Raw genomic sequence first — 23,426 nt, 5'->3', positions numbered from 1 at the left:
AAAGCATTATCTCCAGATTTATTTTTTTTTAACAATTGAAATTGCTTGGAAAACACGGATCATTCAATTTTATTAATTGGAGAATATGTTTTTGCTGGATAAACCACTTAAAAAGAAAGACATCCAGAACATCTTGCTCAGTTTCCACAAAGCCTTCACTTCCTTAATTTCAAAAGCAAGCAGCCCCAGACTGTTTCGTGGTGGCTACAGAAAGCCCAGCACTCTGGAATCTGAATGCTGGGTGATTTGCACTTCAGAACAGGAGAACTTAAAAAAGAGTGACTAAAAGATAGAGTCTTTCTCCTGACCTGCCATCACAATTAAGGAAAGTGAAGCATTTCCTGGGACATTCAACAGGCACAGCTGTGTTCTTTTCCAAAGAGGAGCACATCTTATTCAAGTACCCAAATGAGCATCACATTTAATGCAATCAGATCAGGACTAGTGACATTCCTCCCTGCCAAAAGAGAATAAGTGACTTTTTCAAATACCTGTGAGCACAGAGGTGTCTTGTAAAACCACTTTCCTCAGGAATTCAGTCACTGCCTCTATTTCAAAACCCAGAAATGCTCAAAGCATAAGATTCCTTCAAAGCCACTTTTCAAAAGCTTCCCTATTACAGAAGCAGCATGCTCCTTCTTTAGAGAGTAAAGGCATGGACCTTTTTATCTCTTCTCAGAATCTCTTTTCCTCATGAAGATCTTAAATCCTAGACACAAAGATAGAGATAAAACATGTCCAAATCATCATGGTGATAAAGCCAGAGCTTCTTGGGGGAGGAAGAATGGCAACCTGTGCAACAGCATCTCAACAATCACTGAAACCTCCTCTCCCACAGACAATCATAAAAAGTTTTTCCTAATAAGGAAAGTCTTGGGCTGTGATTGCAATATTGCTTTTGAAGAAGGGAGCTGTGACCCCATATGTGTTGAGCAAAGCTTGAGACCTTCAAACACGTCTCGTATTTAGATGCAAAATCTCAGCTCCAGTGAAATCGTGGTCTATATAATTCATCAAAACCTGAAAAGTAACATAATGTTAAATGTTTAAAAGTTGATGTATCTGGGAGTAAATGCAGGTAATTTTATTCCACTTATCATAGGCAAGAGAGAGCTCAGAGACTTTGTAGAAACGACAAGCCAGCCAGTTTATTTGTTCCTTAGCCAACTGCTTTGCAGTGCTCACAGCCTGGCTCTGGCTGAGAACACTGCAGCAGCCCAGAGGGCTGGACAGAGAGAGGAGCCAGTACTATTGTTTGCTAGGAACAAAAGAGCAGTGCTGAAATGAATTTGTGTAGTAATAATGTCTCTTGCCCTCATCACCTCACAGAGTCAGCCTTGGTGGAACTCACTGACTCGATGTCTCAAAAAATTGCCACTAACTTTGTATGATACCCTACTGCCACAGCAGTTAAATGTCAGAGGGTGTTAAACTGATAAAACTGCTGTTAAATGTTCAATTACTCTTTTAAGTGAAAGAACTTATCTTCCCTTCTGATTGTGCATTATGAAAATACACACAAATAAGTCTGATAATCACCAAACACTGATCTTTTTAAAAGGTCAATTCAGTAGCAGCAGAACAAAAGTAAATATACTGTTGAGGGAGGGGAGGTGTTATACAGTGGAAATGAGTAATTAGGCTGCTCTCACGATGAAAATACTCTTCTGTGATATAGTCACATACAAATATTAGATATAAGTGAAACCCAACTAGCATGTTCTAGATTGTTCACTACTATGCCCCTGCCTCCAATGTCACATAGTCAATAATTTTCAGATTTCTGGAATGGGAAAATCAGCTTCAGTAATTCACAGAGTGCAGTTAATCAGAGTCAGTTTCAATAGCCTTGTGATCATTTCAAGTTACAGTGTTTGATTTTGCAATCTGGTCCTGAGTCACACTGCTGTCTACTGGAAGCATTTGTCCAGGTCTCATTAACACTGGAAGGAGATAACTTCTATCTGATTAGATTCTTTTCTTCTAGGTACTTTTGCCTCCCATGTTAGTATTATTTTTCCCCCGTTTCAGTGCTATTGTAAAACCCAAATCAAAATAAGTAATATAGGATAGATGTAGCACACACTTTTTCACAGTGGAATAAAACACTGATGCATTCTCTGAGAGTATTCAAACTTTTGAAACCTGTTTCTCACAGTTCAAAGTGTTATATTGTAACTGTTATATATGAAACAGGTTTTAAAAACCCCGGTATGGCTAATTTCAAATGCATCTACTTCTATAAATTCCTTGGTTTAGTACCTGTGTAGTAGCTGCCTGTGTCTCCGGGGAACATGATTCTATGATCCCTCTTGAGATCAGTACTAACTTCCACATTGGCACTCGCATGCAGAAGTGTCTGATTAACACCAAGCAGTTAAATTTAATGAGATACTTAAATATAAATACATAACTTCTCTTTTTTTTTCACCAATCCTTTTTCCTTAGAACACAAACCTTGATACCAAAAGCCTACAGGCAAGGAAAAACTAATTTGTACAGCAACTGTGATTCTCTTTTCTTCAGGAAATAAAACCCTATTCTACTGCCAGCTGCCTTTAAGGCTCCTGTCAAACGTTCTCAAGTAAGTCACTCAGCTTACTTCCATGCTTCTATTCTTTAAGAAATCGAATCTGTAGGAAATTGCACAGGGACGTGTTGCCAGCCAAGAGCCTTTCAACTGGCTCATCTGACTACAGCCAACATGTTAAAGGTCGCTGAGGGGAGGATTAGTATTTGTTGTTTTGCACAGAGCCCGTGCAATCATTTCTGGTGTTGCTTTGAGGCACAACACGTGGCAGAGCAGAAGTAATTTAAGGGATATTGACCAAACCCCCGTGGTGCCAGGTCTGTGCCGATCGCTGCGTGCGTGGGCAGGCAGGCGCGGGGAAAAAGATCTGGAGGGCGAGCACTGGGGCAAGAGGATATAGTCCTGCGAGGCGCCGCTCTGGAGCTTCCTTTGCGAAGCCCGGCTCGATGGGATCGCCGGGGTTATCGCCAAACGCAGCAAAGCCCGCAGTGCCTCGGCCGGCTCCCCGTGCCGCGGTGTCCCGGCGCCACCTCCCGGGGGCCGCGCTCCTCGGCGCCGCCCGGCACCGAGCCTGCTGCCGCGGCCGGGAAAAGAAAGCGCTTGGAGCTTTGCTCTCTCACAGCATCCATCAGCTTTCAACCACCTTCACGTATTTGCACGATCGAGGGAAAGCTGTCCTGTTACTGAATAATCATTCCAAAAAGATTCTGCTCTTTTTCATTTTAACTCAAGAAAGTCAGCCCCTCTTCATCAGCTGTCTGATCAAATGGTGTCACTGTTCCTCCTTGATTTAAAGGCTTGACCTCTATGAGGTAATGTTCTCATGTTTTCCTTCCAGCAGTCTTTACTTTGTAACTGGAGTGCCATAAGGATGATGAAACAACAACAACAAAAAGCATTCACCAAAAAGGAGCTGAGGTTGAGGCAAGCAATTTCTTGAATATCTTAGAAAAATTTAAGGATATACAAGTATCAATGTGTATTCATTTCTTTCCACTCGAAGTCAAGGTAGATAGGCTGCCTGAAAAAAAAAGGAATTTAAACCATTCCACACGAGCATAGCTCTTATTGCACAATGAGTAAGTTATGAACACTTCCAAAGGCACTGTTCCTGGTAAACAAAAAAGTTTCACACACAAGGTTTTTTGAACTTCTCAATTTTAATGGGGTCAGAACAATTCTATACAACTATATACAGATTTTGAAGCATGGCTAAATATCTGTTGCTTCCTACATACAACCAGCTGGAATAATACAGTGGAAAAAGCTGAGAAATATAAACACGCTTTTGCAAGGTTATTTTGCTATTCTTGATCGCAGCCGTCGCTTGATGATTAGATGATCACTTTCTTTCTCTTTTTGTTCTACAAGGATCTGAAAAAGATGGATTAAAAGATGGTTATTCAGCATTTCTTCAGAGACAAATGACATTCACCTTCTAGACCTCCGTGCCCAACAGAATAGTTTTTCCCAGAATCTGTTTCCAGAGTTTTACCTGAGTCACTCTGGTGAAATTTACCCATTCACTGAGAGGGTGGTCAATTAGTGGAACAGGCTGGCCAGGGAAGTGGTGAAAATACCATCTCTGGAAGTGTTCAAAAATGTGTGGATGTGGCCCTTGGGGATATGATTTTGTGGAGTTAACTCACTGGTGCTGGGTTAACAGTTGGGCTCAACGGTCTTACAAATTTTTCCAACCTTAACAATTCTATGATTTTATTACTCTTTTTTGTCAGGGGTCTCCAAGAGAGACAGACAATCTCAGTGCATCATAATAAGCAACAAATTCCATAAACATACAATATCCCATTTTTTGCTGTAACAAATACCCAAGAAAAATATTATCTGAATGCAGCTCTCACTTCTAGTCTCTAATACTCATTTTCTGATACAGGAAGTGTTCAGAAAACGCTTTAAGCTTAAATTTCTCTAGCTTTCTCTGACTTGCCCAGGATTCAGTCTTTCACCTTTTCTTTCAGTTCCAAGCTTCTTAGCTCATTTTGCTCAGAACTTCTGCCATTTTCTTCTTCCTCCTACGGACAGTATTTTGGGTTCTGCTGCATCCATTCATACAATTTATAGGATATTCAATAGGCTAATTTAGTATGGGCAAATGCTTACCATAGCATAGGGAAGGAAGGATGAACAAACAAAGATGTACTTCCAACAAAGCAGAAGAATGCTCAGCATTACAGCTGTCTAAACCATAAAGTTGGATTTCTGAAACAATACAGGAAACCCTGTCCTGCAAGACTCTTAGGCTGGCTTAGACAGAGCCACAAAATTGAAACACATCCAGAAGGCTACTTAGACTGTGCTTTGAAAAGCATGGATGTATCCTCATGCTATTATGCCCAAATATCACCTAGGCATAAATGGAATTGAAAAATACCTTTGGTGCTCACCTGTAAAGTTAATTGTATGTACAGACCTTTATTGTGCTTCAATCATGTAATTCCAAATCTATGGATGCCTTCCTGGTCTCTATTACTATTCTCTCTTTATGCTACACTTAAATGAACTGCAACTACTGGAAAAACAAATTCAGACTTCACTGCTATAGCAGAGAACAAGTAATCCTGCACACACCACAGCTAAGGTATTTGTGAATGCAGATGTGAAGGTATCTCCATGATTGCTGTATCACCTATACAGTCAGTCAGCAGAAAAAGGTGAGAAAACAGAAAAAAATGTAACAGCAGAAAGATAAGACCAAAAGGAATGGTTAGGTAGAATAAATATGTAAGTTGGTATTTTCAAACCTCTTCTGCAACTCAATTAGGCTTTCAGATTTGTCTTTTTCCCCTAAGAGTTAATTTTAATTTAAGATTATAGAAAAACACTACAATGGGCAAAACAGGAATCTTAATCACTTACTGAAGAACTAGGGATATCCAGAGGGCAAGAAATGTCAGTTGAATACAGCTTTCTCTTCGCTCGTTTTGGCCTGAGCTCATTTTCTTTGACATTTTCTAGTTCTGCAGACTTGGGAGAGCTTATTGTCTCAATAAGCTTCTTTGCTAGAAGACAAATTCCATCATAAATACATGTCATGGTTTTGTGAGCCTCAAAATTCATGAATAAAGTAGGCTTTATTAAAACAGTTTAAAAATCAAACCAGTGTAGACCAAAGTTTAAATAGAAACATTCAGAAGTGGTATTTGACTACCAGTTTTCTGTAGCTTCAGGTGCAAAAGCTTAAAGGACACATTTAAATAACACATTAAAAATCAATTAGGATTCAGATCTCATTGAGATCTCGCTTAAAGACTACTAAGTTGAACAAAAGGCTTAACACCGTGCTGACAGAAGCACAGTGTACAGTCAATTTTTTCTATGCCTTTTTATAGCTTTATCAAACTAGTACTAGCTCTATAAAGAGAAGAGAATGGACGCTAGAAAAGAATAAGAAAAGTAAGAAACAAGTAATACTGTTATACAAATAGTGAAACCATACAGGACATGGTAATAAAGGTTACAAAACAGAACTCATTTGCTCAAACTAAGGATGAAATTTTAAGTAGTCTGACTTCAGCTTCCATTGATAATAATAAATACTGTGCTCCTGGAACCAATATGACAAACAAATTTTTTTTTAAATTTCACACAGTTATTATCTAGTCTGTATTACATCAGATAATTTAAAATGTACTCTGTAGCAGGACAAGCTTTCAAGTTGGTACAGGAATTTAACTATCCACATTAAAAAAATTACCAACTTTGTTTCAAACATATAATAGTGTCTTTTAGAATTAAATACTGGTGATTCCTTGTGCCCTCTACTAATTTTAATTTTTCTAAAAGCACAGTAACTCACAGATCACTCTTACTGTAGGAAAGAGTAAAAACGTATCATTCAATGGAAAGCCCAAGCAATTCATCTTACCAAGGCTATACCTAAACTTAACAAAATCCATTAATTGTTCTATATTCAGTTTAATGAAGTCTTCCAAATATTTTCATGAGTCACTGGCTTTCAGATTTCATAGAATTAACGTACATCAAAAAACATTAACAAAGTTTCCATAGCAACAAGGGGTTGCTTACAGAACAAGGTAAGATTTGGAGTTTGGATTCAATCCTTGATTTTTTCGGACCAGCATGGCAAGTTTCTAAAATTGCCTTTATGTATAAATAAGCACAGAGTAACTCCAACATTTTGGACTTAAAAGTTATCATTGCTTTTATAATAATTTTTTATTATAAAATACTTCACATATTGCACATATTTCACACTGCATCTTTCATTTCACCTCGTTTATATTTCACAGTAAACTTAAGTTTGAGAATAATGTGTTCCACAACCAATATCTTTTCTTCTCTGCCATTCTACAATGGCCAGAGAATAGGGAATAAGCCTTATTTATGCTGTACAAACCTTTAGAGTGAATAATAGTAGGAGAACTTTGGAAAAAATCACCAATCTTCTGTAGTGTCCCATCTTTCTTCTTAGCTGATTTTTTATTTAGAGTAGAATCTTGCCTTCTTAAGGGGTATTCCTTTCTAAGAGATTGTGTAGTAGCCATCTGTACAGAAATACAGAATCATTGTTTAGCTGAAAATTGACTTAATCCTCAAGTTTAATTTCATTTTATTTTACTTAATGTTATTTTCAACCTGACACATGGAGCTTCGCTAGTGACACCTTTGTTCAATTTAGTAATGATATCACTACAACAAATAATGTAGACAACATCATTTTATACCTAGAAGAAAGAAAATCACTGAAGTTTCACAGAATACATTTAAGAGCATGAGTTATATAGGAAACAGAGGGGTTTTTTTAAGGCAGATTCAAAATTGTATTCTACTAGACAAGCTAATAGTATTATATAAATTATAAATAAAAGAATCTGATGGGGAAAATAAATCTCTTTCTCACCCTCTGAACATGCCCAAGTTACTACTATGGCCTAAAATAATCTCTTCATAATTGCCATATATATAGATAAATTTTAGTTTTACTTCAAAGGCATTGCCTATAACATCACACTTTATTAACATGCTCAAAACAGTCTTTTTAACTACTCAATATGCAACATCCTTCCCCTTTGAATCACTACACACTGCAGCTGGGACACTACACATTCTTGGCAAATACAGATCCTTTAGCTTATAGAGTTTTGCAGAAAGACCTCATAAATACTGAAGAATCCTGTTGAAATATATAGATAAGGATAAGATACTTCTGGCATAAGAATATTTTCTCTTTTCACAAGTCTACCTTTACAGAAAAGGCTAAACTGACTTCAAAAATGGAACAAAATCGAACCATTTTTTTGTTGCTTGTAGAAGGTGAATCAGCCGTAGAAGGTTTTGCATTTCTCTTGTTCTCACTCTTCACAAAATCCTAAAGAAAATTAGAAGAACTTTTAATTGATCCCAATGACGCCTAAACCAAAAGACATGATTTTATAGAACTCATCTGTAATCCCACAGATCAGAGCTGGAGACAGCAAGAAATGGCACTGTCCGGGAGAGAGAAATGTAAAAGGTAAAGACAAAGTGCAAATGAGGCACAAGGAGACAGAGTCTGGATCAGCTGAAGTCTATGGCTACATTCAGCAGAGGCCAGAGATAAACCACTTGGGAGACACGGGGTTAAATAATACCCTACATATATCCCTGGGGTCTCAGCAGAAAATAAGAAATGATCAGAGTAATGAATTGAAAAGCTGCACAACAGATTTTATCAGTTGATCGAGTTCATACCTCAGTCATCTCTACACTCTTCCTTTTCCTTCTTGACTTGAGCATTTTAACTGTAACTGGTGAGGGGCTGCCCTGGTGCTTCACTTCCATCTTATGGGGTTGCAGAGGTGTGAACTGGATTTCCATCTCTGGTTTTGGGAACCGACTTGTTTTTCCATCCTCTGTGGACACTTCAGTAGAGTCAAGGACAATTTCAGAATGGTCCTGCAAGTATATGGAAATTGTAAGAAAACAAGATAAGTAGGTGTTCTATTTTCCAGCTGTTAGCTTCAAATCACTTACAATAGAAGTGAAGAAATCAACTACAGTAGAGTTTATTATCTTAAACTATTTTTTTAAATTTTAAACTTTTTTGTATCTATGATGACAGAATTTTCCTTGATGAACTCGGCCTGATACTTTGTCTCCAAGTAATTTTTCCTCAACTCAGAAACTCTTAGTGATTGTCTCCATCTTAACTCTGCTGCTCCTTAGGAAATAGGCAGTAATAGCAGCTTTTGTGAGAAAAGTATATTATTTCTGTAGCTTATCTTTAGGGAGCTCTCTGAACTTGGTTCACCCTAAAGAGTGAACTTTCTTTCTCTTAAAAAGGAAAATTATAAAAGCTCAAGGAAAGCCAAAAGGTAGTTCTCCAAAAGGCTCTGCTAGGATTCTGAGAGGGAATCTCACCCAGAATCCCAGCAGCACTGCATTCTCAGGAATGGAGCAGACTAATAAAGCTGCCCAGGAATAGTCAGTGTCATTAGCTAACACAGCTACACATGGGTTTCCTACAGTGGAAGGAAGCAACCCCCAGTCTGCCGTGTTCACACATTTAAAAATGTTTATACTTTTTTCCCAGATGACTTATGTAATAATCAGCCACTCATATGCATCACTGGGAGGTAAGTTTTCAAGAGCACATGGCTGAAGTCAGATACAATCATTCACATGATTATACTACACTGTATTTATTTCTACTTTTATGTACACTTCGAATACTGGTTTGGTTTTGTTTTAAGTAGGATGCAAGATACTGTTTTGTTCTTATGAACCCCTATATGGGCTGGTTGATCACAATCATCTCACTACTATAGGTGACATCATGAATGTGGTTTGAGTCGAAATCCCCTTGACACTGAAAAAATCAAACTGACATGACACAACAAACAACATGTCTCCAAAATCTCTAGAACGTGGACTAGTTAACTAGATTTTGCCTCAGGTGTAAAGGTTCTATAATGTATAGAGTGGTAATACGCATTTAACTGAAGTACTTATTTTCTGAGAGCGTGAAAAAATGAGTAAGAACTCAGAACTGAAGATATGGGTAAAGTACAAAGAAGTTTTGGGAGATTTCCAGAACTATATACAGAAATATACACTGAAAAAACCCAACAGAATTATTAATATATCATTAACACATAAACAAACATACCTCTTTGTTTACAGATTGATCAATTTTATCTTGTCCTTCTTCAGGTAAAGGCACTTCTGCCAAAGCCTGAGGATTTTCATGCTTAATCTGCTGTTTCATTTCCTTTATAAAGTCATCTTTCTCTGCCAGCTGTCTTTTTAGCTCCTCTACATCAGTTTCCTTATCCTAATAAACACAGCAAAAATTGCCACAAATTTCAGGACTGTCAAAAGAAAGTAGTATATATCACGAGCATCATTGAATACTTGTTCATATCAATTTTATAACTGCAGGGTAAATCAGTTAGGTGTCCAATATGAAGCCAAAAATTTAATGCTTCTATGTAAAGTGAAGGAAAGTCTTATAAGAGTCTGAGGAAACATAATGCAAAACTTTTTTTTTACTATACTTTTTTAAAATTCCAAGTTCACCTCCCATTTGCTCATGAAGTTCTTTGTGCTGTGAAAAAGACAACAAATGGGAGAGTTGTTTCAGATATCCAGTCCAAATTCACAAGAGTGTTTACTTGAACTATTAAATATTTTCAAACTCCAATTACTATTACAAATTCAGTTGCAAACAAATGTAAAGCTTTTCTTTTTAAATGAGCTGAAAATGGTTTCAATATGATAATGTTTAAGAACAAAAGTAGAGCCAGAATGCAAAGAACAGCTATAGTATTTTGCAGAATTAATGGGTAACAAAAAAATCCTCAAAAAATAACACAGAAGAAAGAGAAAATTGACCTTTTCTGAAGCCGACAGTGCAGCCTGTTTCAGACTTTCTATTTCTTTATCTTTTTGTATGGTGCTAGAAGCCAAAGTCTTGAGCTGTACTTCCAAAGCTGCTACTAGCTCATCTCGTTCTTCACGCCACTTTTGAAGATTGCTGTCTTTCTCTACCAGCTGTGCAGCAAGTCTTTCCTAAATATTAAAAAGGTAGGTTAGAATAGAACACCACTTCTACATGGTATCTGGTCTGCTCGTTTTGTTTTGCACAGTTACTACTAAAGAGCCTATGCAGATCTTATAAAGCTCACATAGAACTAGTTTCAGTACAAATATGCAAAAGTAAGCCATGTTTCAACTAGAAAAATCTGTATTTATACTCTCTGTGAAGAGAATTTTCTTTTTGAGAACAGGACCACAGGTCCTGTTTGCTCGCTTGAAGATTTTATTAATTACAATTCTCAGGCAAGAAAAGTCACAGATGAAAGTAGTTTTAAGCTCCTAATATCCTCCTGTACTGATTGCAGGTCCACAAAGGCATTGCTAACTACTTCTAGATGCAAATGCAGTTTTAGATTGCAGAGGTTCATACAATAATTTCATCTGATTAAAAAATTACAACCTTGATGCAGTCCAGTGAACAAATAAGGTGCCACAGTCAATAACTATCAGTCTCCCCAGTGCTAGCACATATTACCACAGCATACTGACCAAGTATTTTCCAAAGTAAGTTTTCTTAGCTTTTAAGGAGCAATTCATTTAAGTGTAGGTTATTTATTGGTGTTTTACACACAAGATGAAATTTGAAGACTTCATGAGATGGTAGTGATGGAACAGGAAGCAACAGGCATGTTAACTCCCATTACGTGCTAAGATTTTTTTATGATCTTCCTATTCTTCCTTTTCCGTTTAGAGAACATCTCATCTAGGCTTTGTCATGTGAGAAAGTCAGGGAACCGACAAAGGCCAGCAACTCTCAAGTGCCCCCACTGCTCAATACTTGATAAATGATTTACTCTGGACTACAGACACTACAGGATGCTGAGACAAAGTCACTTACAATTTCTGCTTGTTGCTTTACATGATGTTCTCTATCCTCCACAAACTTTCTCATTTCCCTGTTGCGATGGTTCTCAGCTTCTTTTACTTGATTTATGAGTCCCATTTTTTCCTCGAGCCACTTTTTTCTATCACTTTGGTACTTCACCTCATTTTCCTAATTTGATGAAACCAGAAATAAAACCATAAGTAGAGAGAGAAAAAAAGACTTAGAATTCAGAGTACCATTGAATGAATTAATTTCAAAAATATAACAGAAACAGTTTTACTCAAGCATACTCCCAGGTACAAGTATTATACTCATTTCTTCTTCTGTATTGCAAAAAAAATATCAATTTTCAGCATTTCTTATTCAGACTGGCACATCTTCATGGAATGCAGTTTTTTCCTCAAAGCATTCTGGATCAATCACAGACACATACTCAAAAATTAATGGTAAACAGACACTTCTACCTTACAAATCCCCAAGCTTTTATGCTGCCTTAAAGGATATGTTAGAAAACTATTCTCTGCTTCCAGACTGAAAGGGAAACACTGTGGTACGGTTTGAATGGTAGGCAGAGACAGCATGTACCTAGGAATGTCATTTCAATCCACAGCAATTTCATCTCCTTTTCTCTAACAATCAAACCTCCTGTCAGACATTCTAACACGTAAGATAGGAAGCAGCTGTAAAGTTGCTAAGAAAATAAGTCTCCTTTCTAATCCAAGGAGAGTTAGAGCAAAGTCCTCAGCCTTACAGGAAGGGTTTACAGGCCATGCTGCAAGCACAAGATCTTGAGAGAGAGAGTTTGATTTAGCAACTGACAGGAGAGATCTCTGGAACTGATATCAGGAGTTGGATTAAGACAACGGTAAGAGGAAAGCAGCTACAGACACCCTGTGCAAAGCAGGAGCATAATGTAGGGCAGGGTGCACTCCATTAGTGATGCCCTACGGAAAAGATGCTTCAAAGGAGGTTGCCTTTACCAGGGTAATAACTTGCTATATCATGCTCTTTAAGGCAGTGATACAAAAAAAATCTTACACTCTTAAATGGGTGTTATGGATTTAGATTTAAGTATGAATTATATCATTATGTTTTACCTTCATTTCTTCTTGCAGTTTTATTAATTCCTCATTTTCATTTATGGTTTTCTCCTCATTTTTGCTGTCACTATTGCACTGATTGTTCAGCTCTCTATATTTCTGCTTCCATGCTTCCAGTTCTAGGCAGAAGACAAAATGAGCTTACACAATGTATAATTTTAAGCATGTATTTGAACATGTTACTATCCTTCTCCTAAAGCTGCTTGGATTTATGAGCTATGATCACAGACAACATAAACCTTTTAGGAAATTGCTGTTTGTTACGCAAAAGTAATGACTAAATAGCAATTGATAAGTAAAACCAGAAATGTAAAGCAGATACCCCCTATACATATCCAAAATAATTTTCCTTCCCTGCTCCCTTTCCATGGAGAGCTTACCCAAAACTAATCTGTTGGTCTCTTCTAACTTGGCTTCAAGCACTTGATCTTGTTCAGTCTGAGTCTTTTCTTGTTCTTCTAATGTCATCCGCATATCTTCAATTATTTTTTCCTTTGCACACAGATCTGAAAATTTGAAAATTAATTTAGAGATGAACCTCTTCCTAGGTCCCATTCTCTCCCAAAGTGCCTTAGTTACAAGTAATTTCTCCATTCCCCGAGAACAAAACCTCTATTACAAAGAAATTGAGCATCTATATTGAACTATCCACATTCCGAATTCTTAAGTGATTCTATTCTCACCAATTTAACTTAAAAGTGTGTTTCGGTATTAAATATCAGACTCTGGCTTGTATGGCTATGATAAACTAACTACTGTTCAACCACTAAATGTTTATCGAATCTGCAGAAACTTTGTGCCAGCACACACAACAGTGTTATAGTTCATGCTTTTGCTAAAATGGACAATTAAAACAAAACCAAGTAAATCCCAATAGTCACTAAATGAACACTAATACTTTCTCTGCTTACATTTCCTAATCTGAGACTGTTTCTTTGCTTACAAATATATCTAATAACAATTCAATAAGAATTACTTTCTGACGTTGAGATTTTAATGTCTGAGTTGGAGTATCTCAGCACTCTAAAACAGAAATATAGAAGACTCTCCAAATTTGTTACTGACATGATCACTCATCATGTTGTTGTAGCACACACACCAAAAAACTGGAACAATAATAGTTCTTTCTGACCTTTTTGTGTCTTCTCGTACTGTTTGGAGATTTCTTCCAGCTTTTCGTTATTCAACTGCTCCTAAATATCACATTGATATCAAATTAAAGAAATTAGAACATGCTGAAAGAAACAAATACATATACTAGAAATTAGTAGCTTTTCATTTTTAATTTAATAACTAATAAGTACAGCATTTAAGACAAATAGTCCCAAAGAATAAGTTCTTGATACAGTATAAAGTAGCATTCCAGCTGTTTAAAAAATAAAAAGAGACATTACTACTAAAATATCTAAGTGTCACTTATCAGAAACTCTGCAGGTATTAAGTATTTATTTACTAGACCGATTGTCAAATTGTTTTAAATAAGTCCTGCATGAGAATTTCTTTAAACGTTTTTCATGCAAAACTAATTTCAGCTGGCTACTCTTATTTTTACCCCTGCTTCTCCAGTTGTTTGGAAAATCTACCTCGTTAGTAGATTAGTTAAAAAAAAATTAAGACCAAGTAAAATTTTATAAAACAAAATACCTTTTTAAGTTGCAGGATTGTACGCTGTTTCAACTCTAATTCTTCACTACACTGCTTTTTGATTTTCTCAAGTTCATCAACTTGTTTCCTCAGGGACTTCTCCTGAGTTTGCATTGTACACACCTGCAACAAGACAGCAAGCAAAACTTAGATTTAGTTATATGCCTTTTACAATCTCTGGAAGTTATCTAGATAACCAACTACTTAAATTAGAGTTAAATTTTTGCAAGCATCTTCATTAAATTTCAGGGGCTGGTAGTGTACAAGCAAAGATACTCTAAATGCATCACTCAAAATAGCCTTATTATTGTGAATCTCTTTTAACATCCATAGATTGAGATTTGTGAAAATAGGTTTTAATAACAGAAGCTCAAACTTGCAGAAGAAACATCTTGTCTATGGTTACCAACCTCTTTTTGTACTTGCTGAATTTGTTTCTTGGCATCAGAAAATTTCTCTTTCAAATCTGTGTATTCTTCCTCTTTCCTCTGCAAATCTTTTTTCAAACTTTGTACAAGGGCAGAGCTTTCAGAAAGATCTTTACGTAGCCTTGGGTTAGAAATTAGGAGACATAAATAACATTAGTCTAACATATTAGCTCAGGCTCTTTGTTGTTTTATTTGCAAATAGAATCTCAGTTCTATCAGACCAATAACAAGCTTTATAATTTTACACTTGGATTTCAATGCCTTACTATATGAGCCTGAAGTAACAAACTGCTCAGATTCACTTCTGAAAACTCAATTTTTAGAAAATATTATCTTTTTAAGCACAGCAGAGCAAGCATTTTTATCATTAGGTGACCTTACAAATTAGAAAACCCAAGGTTAAAATCAACTAAGTTTAAAGTTGACAACTATATCCCAGTTCTTTTAAGTATCAAGATGAATAAAAAGAAAAGTGGAAAAAAACCAATAACGTGGCAATAAACCCTGCCATCACAAGTTCTGCAAAGTAAAGAATAAGTTTGATGGGTTTAGTTTTAAGTGATCACATTTATTTCAAAGAATTTCCAGGAAGACATCTTGGATTTTTAACTTAACTAAAGGAAGGTTTAACAGGTCCTATAAATAACAATACATTACAAGGCCTCACAAAAAGAAATCCCTTCAAAGCTTCACCAGCACAGGGTTGGGGATCATCAGACCTTCATGCTGAACTTTGGAATATGTGCAGTACCCACAGATATGGCACTAAAGAAACCAGAGTCAGGAGAAGGGCCACATAGCATCTTAAAGCTATTTTTACATAATTGCAATTTCCTTACTATATAGCAAATATACTCTGTCAGATGCACATAATCTCCTATTCCTTACAGATTTAAAAAGTAGAGGGTGCTGAGGAAAGTTCCACCCTCTACACCCATTATTCCTTCTAGTCTTACAGTAGACTCTTCACCTAGAATAGCTGTTACCGAAACCATCTGTTTACTCCCTGGGCTTTCCCCCCCTCCCTTTCTTCCTTTCCTTTTACCATTCAGTCCTTTCCAAAGAAAACGTGTCCTACTTTTATACAAGTTACAGGATACAACACTGCACTATGTCATTTCTTTCAGAAAGGGTCTGCAACCAAACCGTTAGAAATCCCCAAATAATTTTTCATTGTATGCTCCTGCACAATAGTTCCACATGATTTAGATATATATTTTTGAAAGAATATACAAAGAGGTGAGGAAAACACAGCCAGAAGAATATGAAATATAAAATTTGAGTAGTGTATAGAAACTTCTCAAAGAAGCAGTGTGGTTAACCAAGTTTATAAACATGTAAATGTGGTATGTCAAAATAAACTGATGTTGATATAAGGGAGTTTTAACTTAATTTTATCGTTAAAAGGTTAGGAGTAATCTCATTATTTACTTACAGTTCTATAGATTGTATTTGCTCATGCTCATTTTTCTCCTTTTCCTGAAGAACATGTTTCATGGTCTCCAAACTGTTCATCAATTGCACAACTTCATCCTTCATATTTGCTTCTCGATCACTGAGTTCTTTCAGGTTTTTTTCTACACTGGTACATTTCTCTTGCAGGGCTACTGTGTTACTTTCTAGATTTAAAATAGTAGATACTTTTTCTTTTAGTTCTTCTTCTAACTCTTTCATCCTGTCATCTTTAGTCCTAAAAGCCTCCAATAGGCATTCAAGATCTCTTATTTCTCCTTCATAGCTGGTAACTTTCTCCTGAAACTGTGCAATTACTCTCTGATTTTCTGCAGCCTGTTTTTCAAAATCCTGGGTTTTCTTCTGGATTTGCTCTTGTAACTGATTCACAAGATCTTTTTCTTTTACAGACTGATGATCTTGATTTGTAATCTCATTTAATTTTATTTTTAGTTGATTATTGTAATTCTCACTATCATGAAGTCTCTTCTCTAAGTCTTCAACTTGCTGAAGTAGTTGTTGAATCCGATGACTTTTTTGTGAAGAAGCCTTAATCATAGTTTTGCATTCTTCCCACATGCTTTCAATACTGCGGTGAAAGGAGCTCTCCTGTCTCAGATCTGCTGTAGAAGCACTTTGGAACTGCATGGATAGAGGACCCATTTCAGTTGCCTCTGGTTCATCTTTTTGAGGGTCTAAGGAATCCTTTGCATTAACTAAATCGATATCCACAGCATAAGATTGTGAGTGACATTTATACAATTCATCTACCTGGGACTGCATTGTTTTAATTTGTGACACTTTGTCAATTATATTTTGTTTAGCACCTGCTACTTCGTTATTTAGCTGAATAATCTTTTCTTCTTGTTCCTTATTTATAGTTTTCTGTTTGTTCAATTCAGAAACAGTCTCCTGATATTCAGCTTGACATTGGTGAAGTTCTCGATTTAGGACAGAAGCCTTTTCTTCAGAAGCATTGAGTTGGAGATGCAAGTTTGTTATCTGCTGATTTAGGTCTTCTTTTTCATTTTTTTCTCTTTGGCATTGTTCTTCAAGTGCAGCTATCTGACTTTCCAAGGTTTCAGTTCTTTCCTTTAGTTCTAGTATCTCCATGTAGGTCTCAGAATTATTAGTTCTCTTCAGATCAAGACTGCTGTTTTCCCAACTCTCTCTCTTGTCTCCTAAAAACAAAACCAAAACAACAAGAACAAATAAATCCCCATAGAGCTCAGGTTAATTAAAATCAACGAGTCACTAGCAACACCAAATTGTAATTCCTGTGTGGAAAATTAGCACAACCTAAAAGCCACATCTCATAGCATTTTAGAGTCTTGAAGTCGTTAGAACCCTCTGAGACATTTTACACGCATTAAAATGCCTCTTAGGCTTCCAGGCATAACTTGCAGAAAAAGGTGTTTAGAAGACTTAAAAAAAGTTTGCTACAGTTTTATTCCAACCTTCTATTCTGCCCCACTAGCAGAAAAATCTAGCTAATTTCACTAGTGTTTGCAACACCTATGAGCTAGGTAACATTCACAGTGACAACCAATTTCTACTTCCACTGATTCAACAATCCCTTTAAATAGAGCCAGCAATTACCCATCCTCCATTTAGGGGAGCAATGGTGTCATACCCATTTCTGAGAAGTTTTATGCATGCTCTAAAAACATAGCTAAAAAAACACAGCACAAGTTTTTTGGGTTTTTTTTGGTTTGTGTCTGGAACCTTCCTCTCTTCTGTATTCAATAGGTTTCTAAACTAAATAAAAGTTTAGATAGAAAGATAATGATTAATGTTCAGATCTACTATATTGCATGTAAAGTTCTCCATGAAAGACGTACATGTCATTCCGACCCAAAATTCCCATGTTTTATTAAGACTGTTTTCCCAAAGTAATGAGCCATTTTAACTAAAATCACATGTATTTCACACAATTGTTTTATAATCCAGTTGTGTCCCTTCAGTAACATGCATGCTATATTTTGCTATTGAATCAAGCCTGAGTATCTCAAAGGATTAGATTATCACAAGTAGTTACTACAGGGAGATAGTATGGATTCCTGTGAGTGCTGCACCTACAGTAAGATAAGAGTCAGGCAGTCGTCTCACTTTGGGACCATTAAGCACAGGTGTACTGCAGGAAAACATCCTCTGAACAGATCCAACAAGTTGTACAGTCAATTTGAATCACTAACAAAAGGTCATTCTAAAGCATTAGCAACAGTGGTTTTTGAAAGTCGACAGGACTCGTCACTCCTACTTGTGCTTCTGCTAGCTCAACCACAACAGCAGCCCTGTTGTAGCATATAAGGTCATATTTTTAAATCCTACACGATTAAAAATTTCGGATTTGGAAATAGTGTTCCCTCAAAGCCCAGTTGTGTAGTCCTAAGAAAACAGATCAGACAAAATGCTACATATTCCTCTCCCTGGACTGGAGTTCTGCAAGCTGCACTAAAAGCACGAGGTGCTGAGGCATCTTAACACAGGGTTTATCAAAGTCCCTAGTCTTGGCTTTAAATGACACTTGCAGTTGTACAAACAACAGAAATGCCCTACTGTATGACACAGCATCAGCTGACATAGCCTACTATTTTAATCCTTTTTCTACTACTGGCAGGGCCAGCCCTTTCCTATGGACCTCTCTTGACATTGAATTGAGACAACATAATCCTGCTTAAATCTTTCACTATCATATATGCACCTGTTAGCTGTTGGCTTATCTAACTGTGCCTGCAATCTGAGAATTATCTGCCTCTCCTGCTTTATAGGGCAGCAAATATGAGAAGTTCAATATTCTCTGCTTGAAGGGCTTTGTTAATGGAATCACAGAAGATCCTGAGTTTGAAGGGACCCTCAAGGATCATCAGGCACAGGGTTGCTCTCCAGCCTGTCACGCCCCAGTCTGTACCTGGAGCCAGGGTTACCCTGTCCCAGGTGCAGAATCAGGCACTTATCTTTGTTAACTTCATAGGGCTGGTGATTGCACAGCTCTGTAATTTGTCTAGATCTCTGCAGGGCTTCCCAGCCTTCAAGGAGTCAACAGCTATCATTGGCAAACTTAGGAGAGTTTTGGGTCCTGGATCCAAGTTGTTTATGAAGACATTGAAGAGAACTGGACACATTATAGAGCTCTGGGGAGCCCCAGTGTGTGGGGCTCCAGTGCCTGCATGCCAGGCTGATGTTACCCCATTTACTAGCACGCATGACCAACTTAAAACTGATGTACTACAATTGAGTGCTCCCTTGTTCTTTCACTGCACAATGCAATAAATGATAGTCCAACATTCAGTTTATTCCGTATCCTCATTTTTCTGTGATCCTGTGAATTTGATAATTCTCCTTTTACAGAAATGAAAGGCCTCTCACTTTGCTTTTGCATATGCTTTCCATAGTTCTATGAGAAACCAAAGCCAAGCTGGTTCCTAGAGTCAAGGTAGAGGCAGACAGCTCTTACAAATACCATTTTGCACAAGTGTCATACAGTTCAATCTCACTTATTAATAGATTTTATTCACCTGATAAGCTCACAGATAAAGTAAGAAAAGCAAAAAAGACTGAAAGTGCAAGCATGAGAGCTATACAAAAGATGTCATTTGTGGACTTAAGCTTTCCACTTGAACGGGAGTAAAATTAATTTTTCTTTTGCCAGCACTGTCACCTTGATCAGAGCTGGTGTGTTCACAGCACACAGAATGAAATGTCAAGGTTCACAGCACATACTGTGTGACTGAACAATCAGTAAGTCATTGACACCTTTGATGCTTGCTCAGGCAATTTTCAAAAACTTGAACAGAAGATGCTATTTTCTCAGAAGTCCAGCAACAAGAAATGTAATGCAATAACTGTTAAGAAATTGCCTAAGAACTACAGCTGGGTATGCAGATACATACACAGATAAGAAAGAGCATCAGAAAGGAAAGAGTCTAAAAACTAACTTTTATTTAAATCATTTAGGAGTAAACAATATAGGGCCCTCTGCAAAAGAGATGACATTTAGAGAACAGTTACTTCCTTTTGCAGTTGAACATAGCAGATTTCCTCTTCAGAGCATAATGTTTACGTTTCCCAACTTTTTTCTTCTGTTCTGGAAGAGTAATCAAGCCTTTTTTGAAGACCCCCTGTTGAGTGATGGTAGAAATTGTACCTTTCTTTGTAGGTGGTTCTTCTTCTGCAGTAGGCTTATTTTCCAAGCAACGTTTTCTTCTCACTTCCAATACAGTTTCCTCACAATTCTTGAACTGGCTGCTTTCAATCACTTCCTTAGAGCTCTTTTCTGCTAATTGTCTCTTAATGGTAGTCAAAGTGTTCTCCTGTGTTAAAATAGGATCAATTACTTTGAAGTTGTACAAATCGAGCTCTTATAAGGCTTAGCAGATTTTTCTATACTAATATTTTTACAGAACCTTAAGGGTAAAGGTGCAAAGGGGTTGTCAGAGGAAAACTCAGTGACAGATCAGTTAGTTAACCCAAGAGCTCCTGCAACTTCAGATACTAAGAAACACAATACTTTTGCATTGTACAGGAATCTGAGCAAGAGACTAGAGAACTACAAAACACATGACTTTCATTAAGAGGACTTAGTTTACCATCTGAAAACAATTTTCAGTGTCACAAGAGTTGATGAAATTCCCAATTCATTAAAAGAGCACACAATCTGTTCTACAAATTCATCACTTTCTGATCATGGTTGATAGAGTTGGGAGCTTTAAGAACCTTCAGCAAAGCCACAAATCATTTTTGTCATGACACATTTGATGCAGTTTGAAAGCCTAGTCAGCTCTGCCATACATACTTCACCTATCTATTTGACTAAGAAAAAAATTGTTTACTTGCAAGATGACACAAGTGGCAAGCCATGTGGGCTGTCAAGGACCAATTTATCTATAAGTACTTCAATAAAAAACCACAATAGACTATAGAATTGAGGTTTGGGATCATGTTTAAAATCTCATGCCACACAGTCTCATGGAACCACTGGACAGTCAGAGCCTTGCTCTTGGAAGGAGCAGTAATACTAAATCATCACACTTCACTCACTCTTGGAGCATTCATAACATTGACAAGTTAAGCAGCTGTGAGGCAGAGAACACAAGACAAAGTTTGGCCAAAGCTTTGAGTTTTTGCAAGAGAAATGGATCAGAGTGCTAAATTTCACTTAACATGTTCTCAAAATTACTTCAGGTTACTGAATATCAGGCTCAAAAAAAAATCCCAAAAAACCTCTAACTGCATGTTTACTTTTTTTTTTTACACCTGCATACATTTAGCCAAGCTACCTTCCAGCATTCAGCAGATAGCATTAGACTATACAATTAATACAATTAATTAGACTATACAATTAATACAATACAATTAATAAAGTTTTATTAATCACATCAAAAGCAGAGATACCTATGTCATACCTTCTTAATTCAAACTCAGCTCAATACATTCACATTAACACTCTTCCCTTGAAAGTGTGCAAACATGATGATGGTAGGTGGAATACACTGATTTTTTTTTCCTTACACAATTATTGTCTTTATGTTCTGAAATTCTAACTTCAACTAAAATTGACCTTTTGTTGCAACAAATCTTGATTTTCTTCCTCTTTTATTCAGACAGTGATGCACTTGCTCTATTCCCACTGTCTTAAGTCCTCACAGTTTGAGGTCTTGTATTTTTTTTAATGGCTTTTTGGTCTTATCTAGAGTCCTCTAATAATAACTTCAGATCAGTACTTCTGAAAGTCTCATTATTTACACACACTCCTGCTAACATTTTGCTGTGACTTTAGTTTCAACACCACCTGACCTGCTATCATTTGAAGTAAACAGCAATTATTTAAACAAAATTCCAATTTTCCAAAGTAAAGTCCATTATAAGCACATTAAGATTTTTTGTATAAAGACAATTAAGATGTCTAAGACTTACATATTCTTTTATGGTTTCTTCTGAACAGGTTATCTGACCTTGTAGTCTCATAATAGTTTCATCTTTTTGCTTCACAATGTCAATCAGTTCTTGAATCCTTACATTCTGTATATTCATTTTCTTAAAAAACAAAAAAAAATTCAGCATTAAGTTGAACTCTACCATGCTTTTTAGAAGCAAGATTTATTAAGCCATGCTTGATATAAAAATAAAGCTAGAAGCATAGTCTAGTAACATTTTCAAGTTATTGAAATTTTGTATTAAAGCAAATAATTTTGTACAGGGTTTTTTTGGAGAAAGTCACCTCAGTTGCTGCTTTAAGTTGTTCAGCAGACTCATCCAATTTAATCCTCTGTGTTTCAAAACCTGTAACAGGAAAAAAGCCTACATCACAATCAGCCACCACAGTTTACTCAGTAATCCATGTTTTTTGTCCTCTGGTAATTCAGTAGTTTTTTAATACATTTATTTTCAAGTTGACTTCTACTAGGACATTTCAAAAGTTGTTCAGATTTTCTGACATGGACAATTGGGCCTTGCAACCCATTCAAAATGCAGATCGTATCAGACCTCTGCTAAGATCATTATGAGGTGCTGCTAGTTTTTTCTCCAGAGTCCCACATGATGCCTGTAAACACTGCATCAGCAAAACGTAATCCCTGTACTTTACAATACAACAAGGAAAAGAATAACTTTGATGTTTTATCCCACAATTCTTAGGTCTGCAATTGACAATTTTCAGTTTCATCTTAAAAATGAAATGAGCAAGGCCTGTAGAATTGTTTAACCTGAACATACACAAAACAAAGGATTACCACCATTATACACATGATTTGGTTACACAGTGCTGCTCTATGAGATTATTATTCCTGTTTTAGTACTCAGTCATTTATTTTTTTGTGTCTTTATCATCACACTTAGACTCAGCTTACCTTCGGTTTTCTTTTTCAGCTCTTCCTTGGTCTCATCTAGTTCAGCAGTTATTTTTGCCAGCTGTTTTTCAAGACACCCTATAGTTTCCTGTGGGTCTTCCAAGGACACAATGTACTGGTGTGCTGCTTCTGCCTGATTTTTGATATCAGTGATATCATTTTGCAGAGAATCAATAACACCCCCAAAATCAATGTAGGCCCCTGTGTCTGTGCTGTTTTCTTCATTCTGAAAGAGTATATATTCATTCAGAAATGGCAAATAATTACATAAAAGCCAATATTTCTACAGAAAATATGGAAGATCATTAGGAATTCTAATATATTAAGTACAGTTATAATTCTGACTTTAAAACCATCTTGTGGGTTCATATGCACTGAGTGCCAGTTTCTAGCATCAAGCTAGAGCTAGTTTATTTTTGCAACATTTAATGACCCACCATTACATCCCCTCTAAGTTTACTGTAGAACTTAGCATATTTTAAACCAACGAGAATATTGAATGAACAGAGCAAACAAACAGTTTTAGAAGGAATATAGCTG

At 36.6% G+C, this 23,426-nt stretch overlaps 1 protein-coding gene across 1 annotated transcript in view; it reads right to left on the bottom strand.

Moving 5' to 3' along the window:
- Positions 1–3,671: 3,671 nt before the first annotated feature.
- The window catches only part of KIF20B (kinesin family member 20B), a 34,909-nt gene continuing 15,154 nt past the window's right edge, over positions 3,672–23,426 (bottom strand). The window contains exons 16-33 of the mRNA XM_014875438.2: positions 22,887–23,112; positions 22,259–22,320; positions 21,955–22,074; positions 20,186–20,351; positions 16,022–17,219; positions 14,569–14,707; positions 14,159–14,281; positions 13,647–13,707; positions 12,895–13,020; positions 12,512–12,633; positions 11,427–11,582; positions 10,385–10,561; positions 9,660–9,824; positions 8,243–8,446; positions 7,803–7,880; positions 6,909–7,056; positions 5,408–5,550; positions 3,672–3,904 (exon numbers count right to left, since the gene is read on the bottom strand). Of these exons, the coding sequence (XP_014730924.2) occupies positions 3,827–3,904; positions 5,408–5,550; positions 6,909–7,056; positions 7,803–7,880; positions 8,243–8,446; positions 9,660–9,824; positions 10,385–10,561; positions 11,427–11,582; positions 12,512–12,633; positions 12,895–13,020; positions 13,647–13,707; positions 14,159–14,281; positions 14,569–14,707; positions 16,022–17,219; positions 20,186–20,351; positions 21,955–22,074; positions 22,259–22,320; positions 22,887–23,112 (3,492 nt within the window). The 3' untranslated portion in view covers positions 3,672–3,826. The remainder of the gene's footprint in view (positions 3,905–5,407; positions 5,551–6,908; positions 7,057–7,802; positions 7,881–8,242; positions 8,447–9,659; positions 9,825–10,384; positions 10,562–11,426; positions 11,583–12,511; positions 12,634–12,894; positions 13,021–13,646; positions 13,708–14,158; positions 14,282–14,568; positions 14,708–16,021; positions 17,220–20,185; positions 20,352–21,954; positions 22,075–22,258; positions 22,321–22,886; positions 23,113–23,426) is intronic.

The sequence above is a fragment of the Sturnus vulgaris genome, chromosome 8 (assembly GCF_052056855.1).
Source record: "Sturnus vulgaris isolate bStuVul1 chromosome 8, bStuVul1.hap1, whole genome shotgun sequence".
In the NCBI taxonomy this organism is placed as follows: domain Eukaryota; kingdom Metazoa; phylum Chordata; class Aves; order Passeriformes; family Sturnidae; genus Sturnus; species Sturnus vulgaris.
This window is presented reverse-complemented; position numbering and strand designations above follow the sequence as displayed.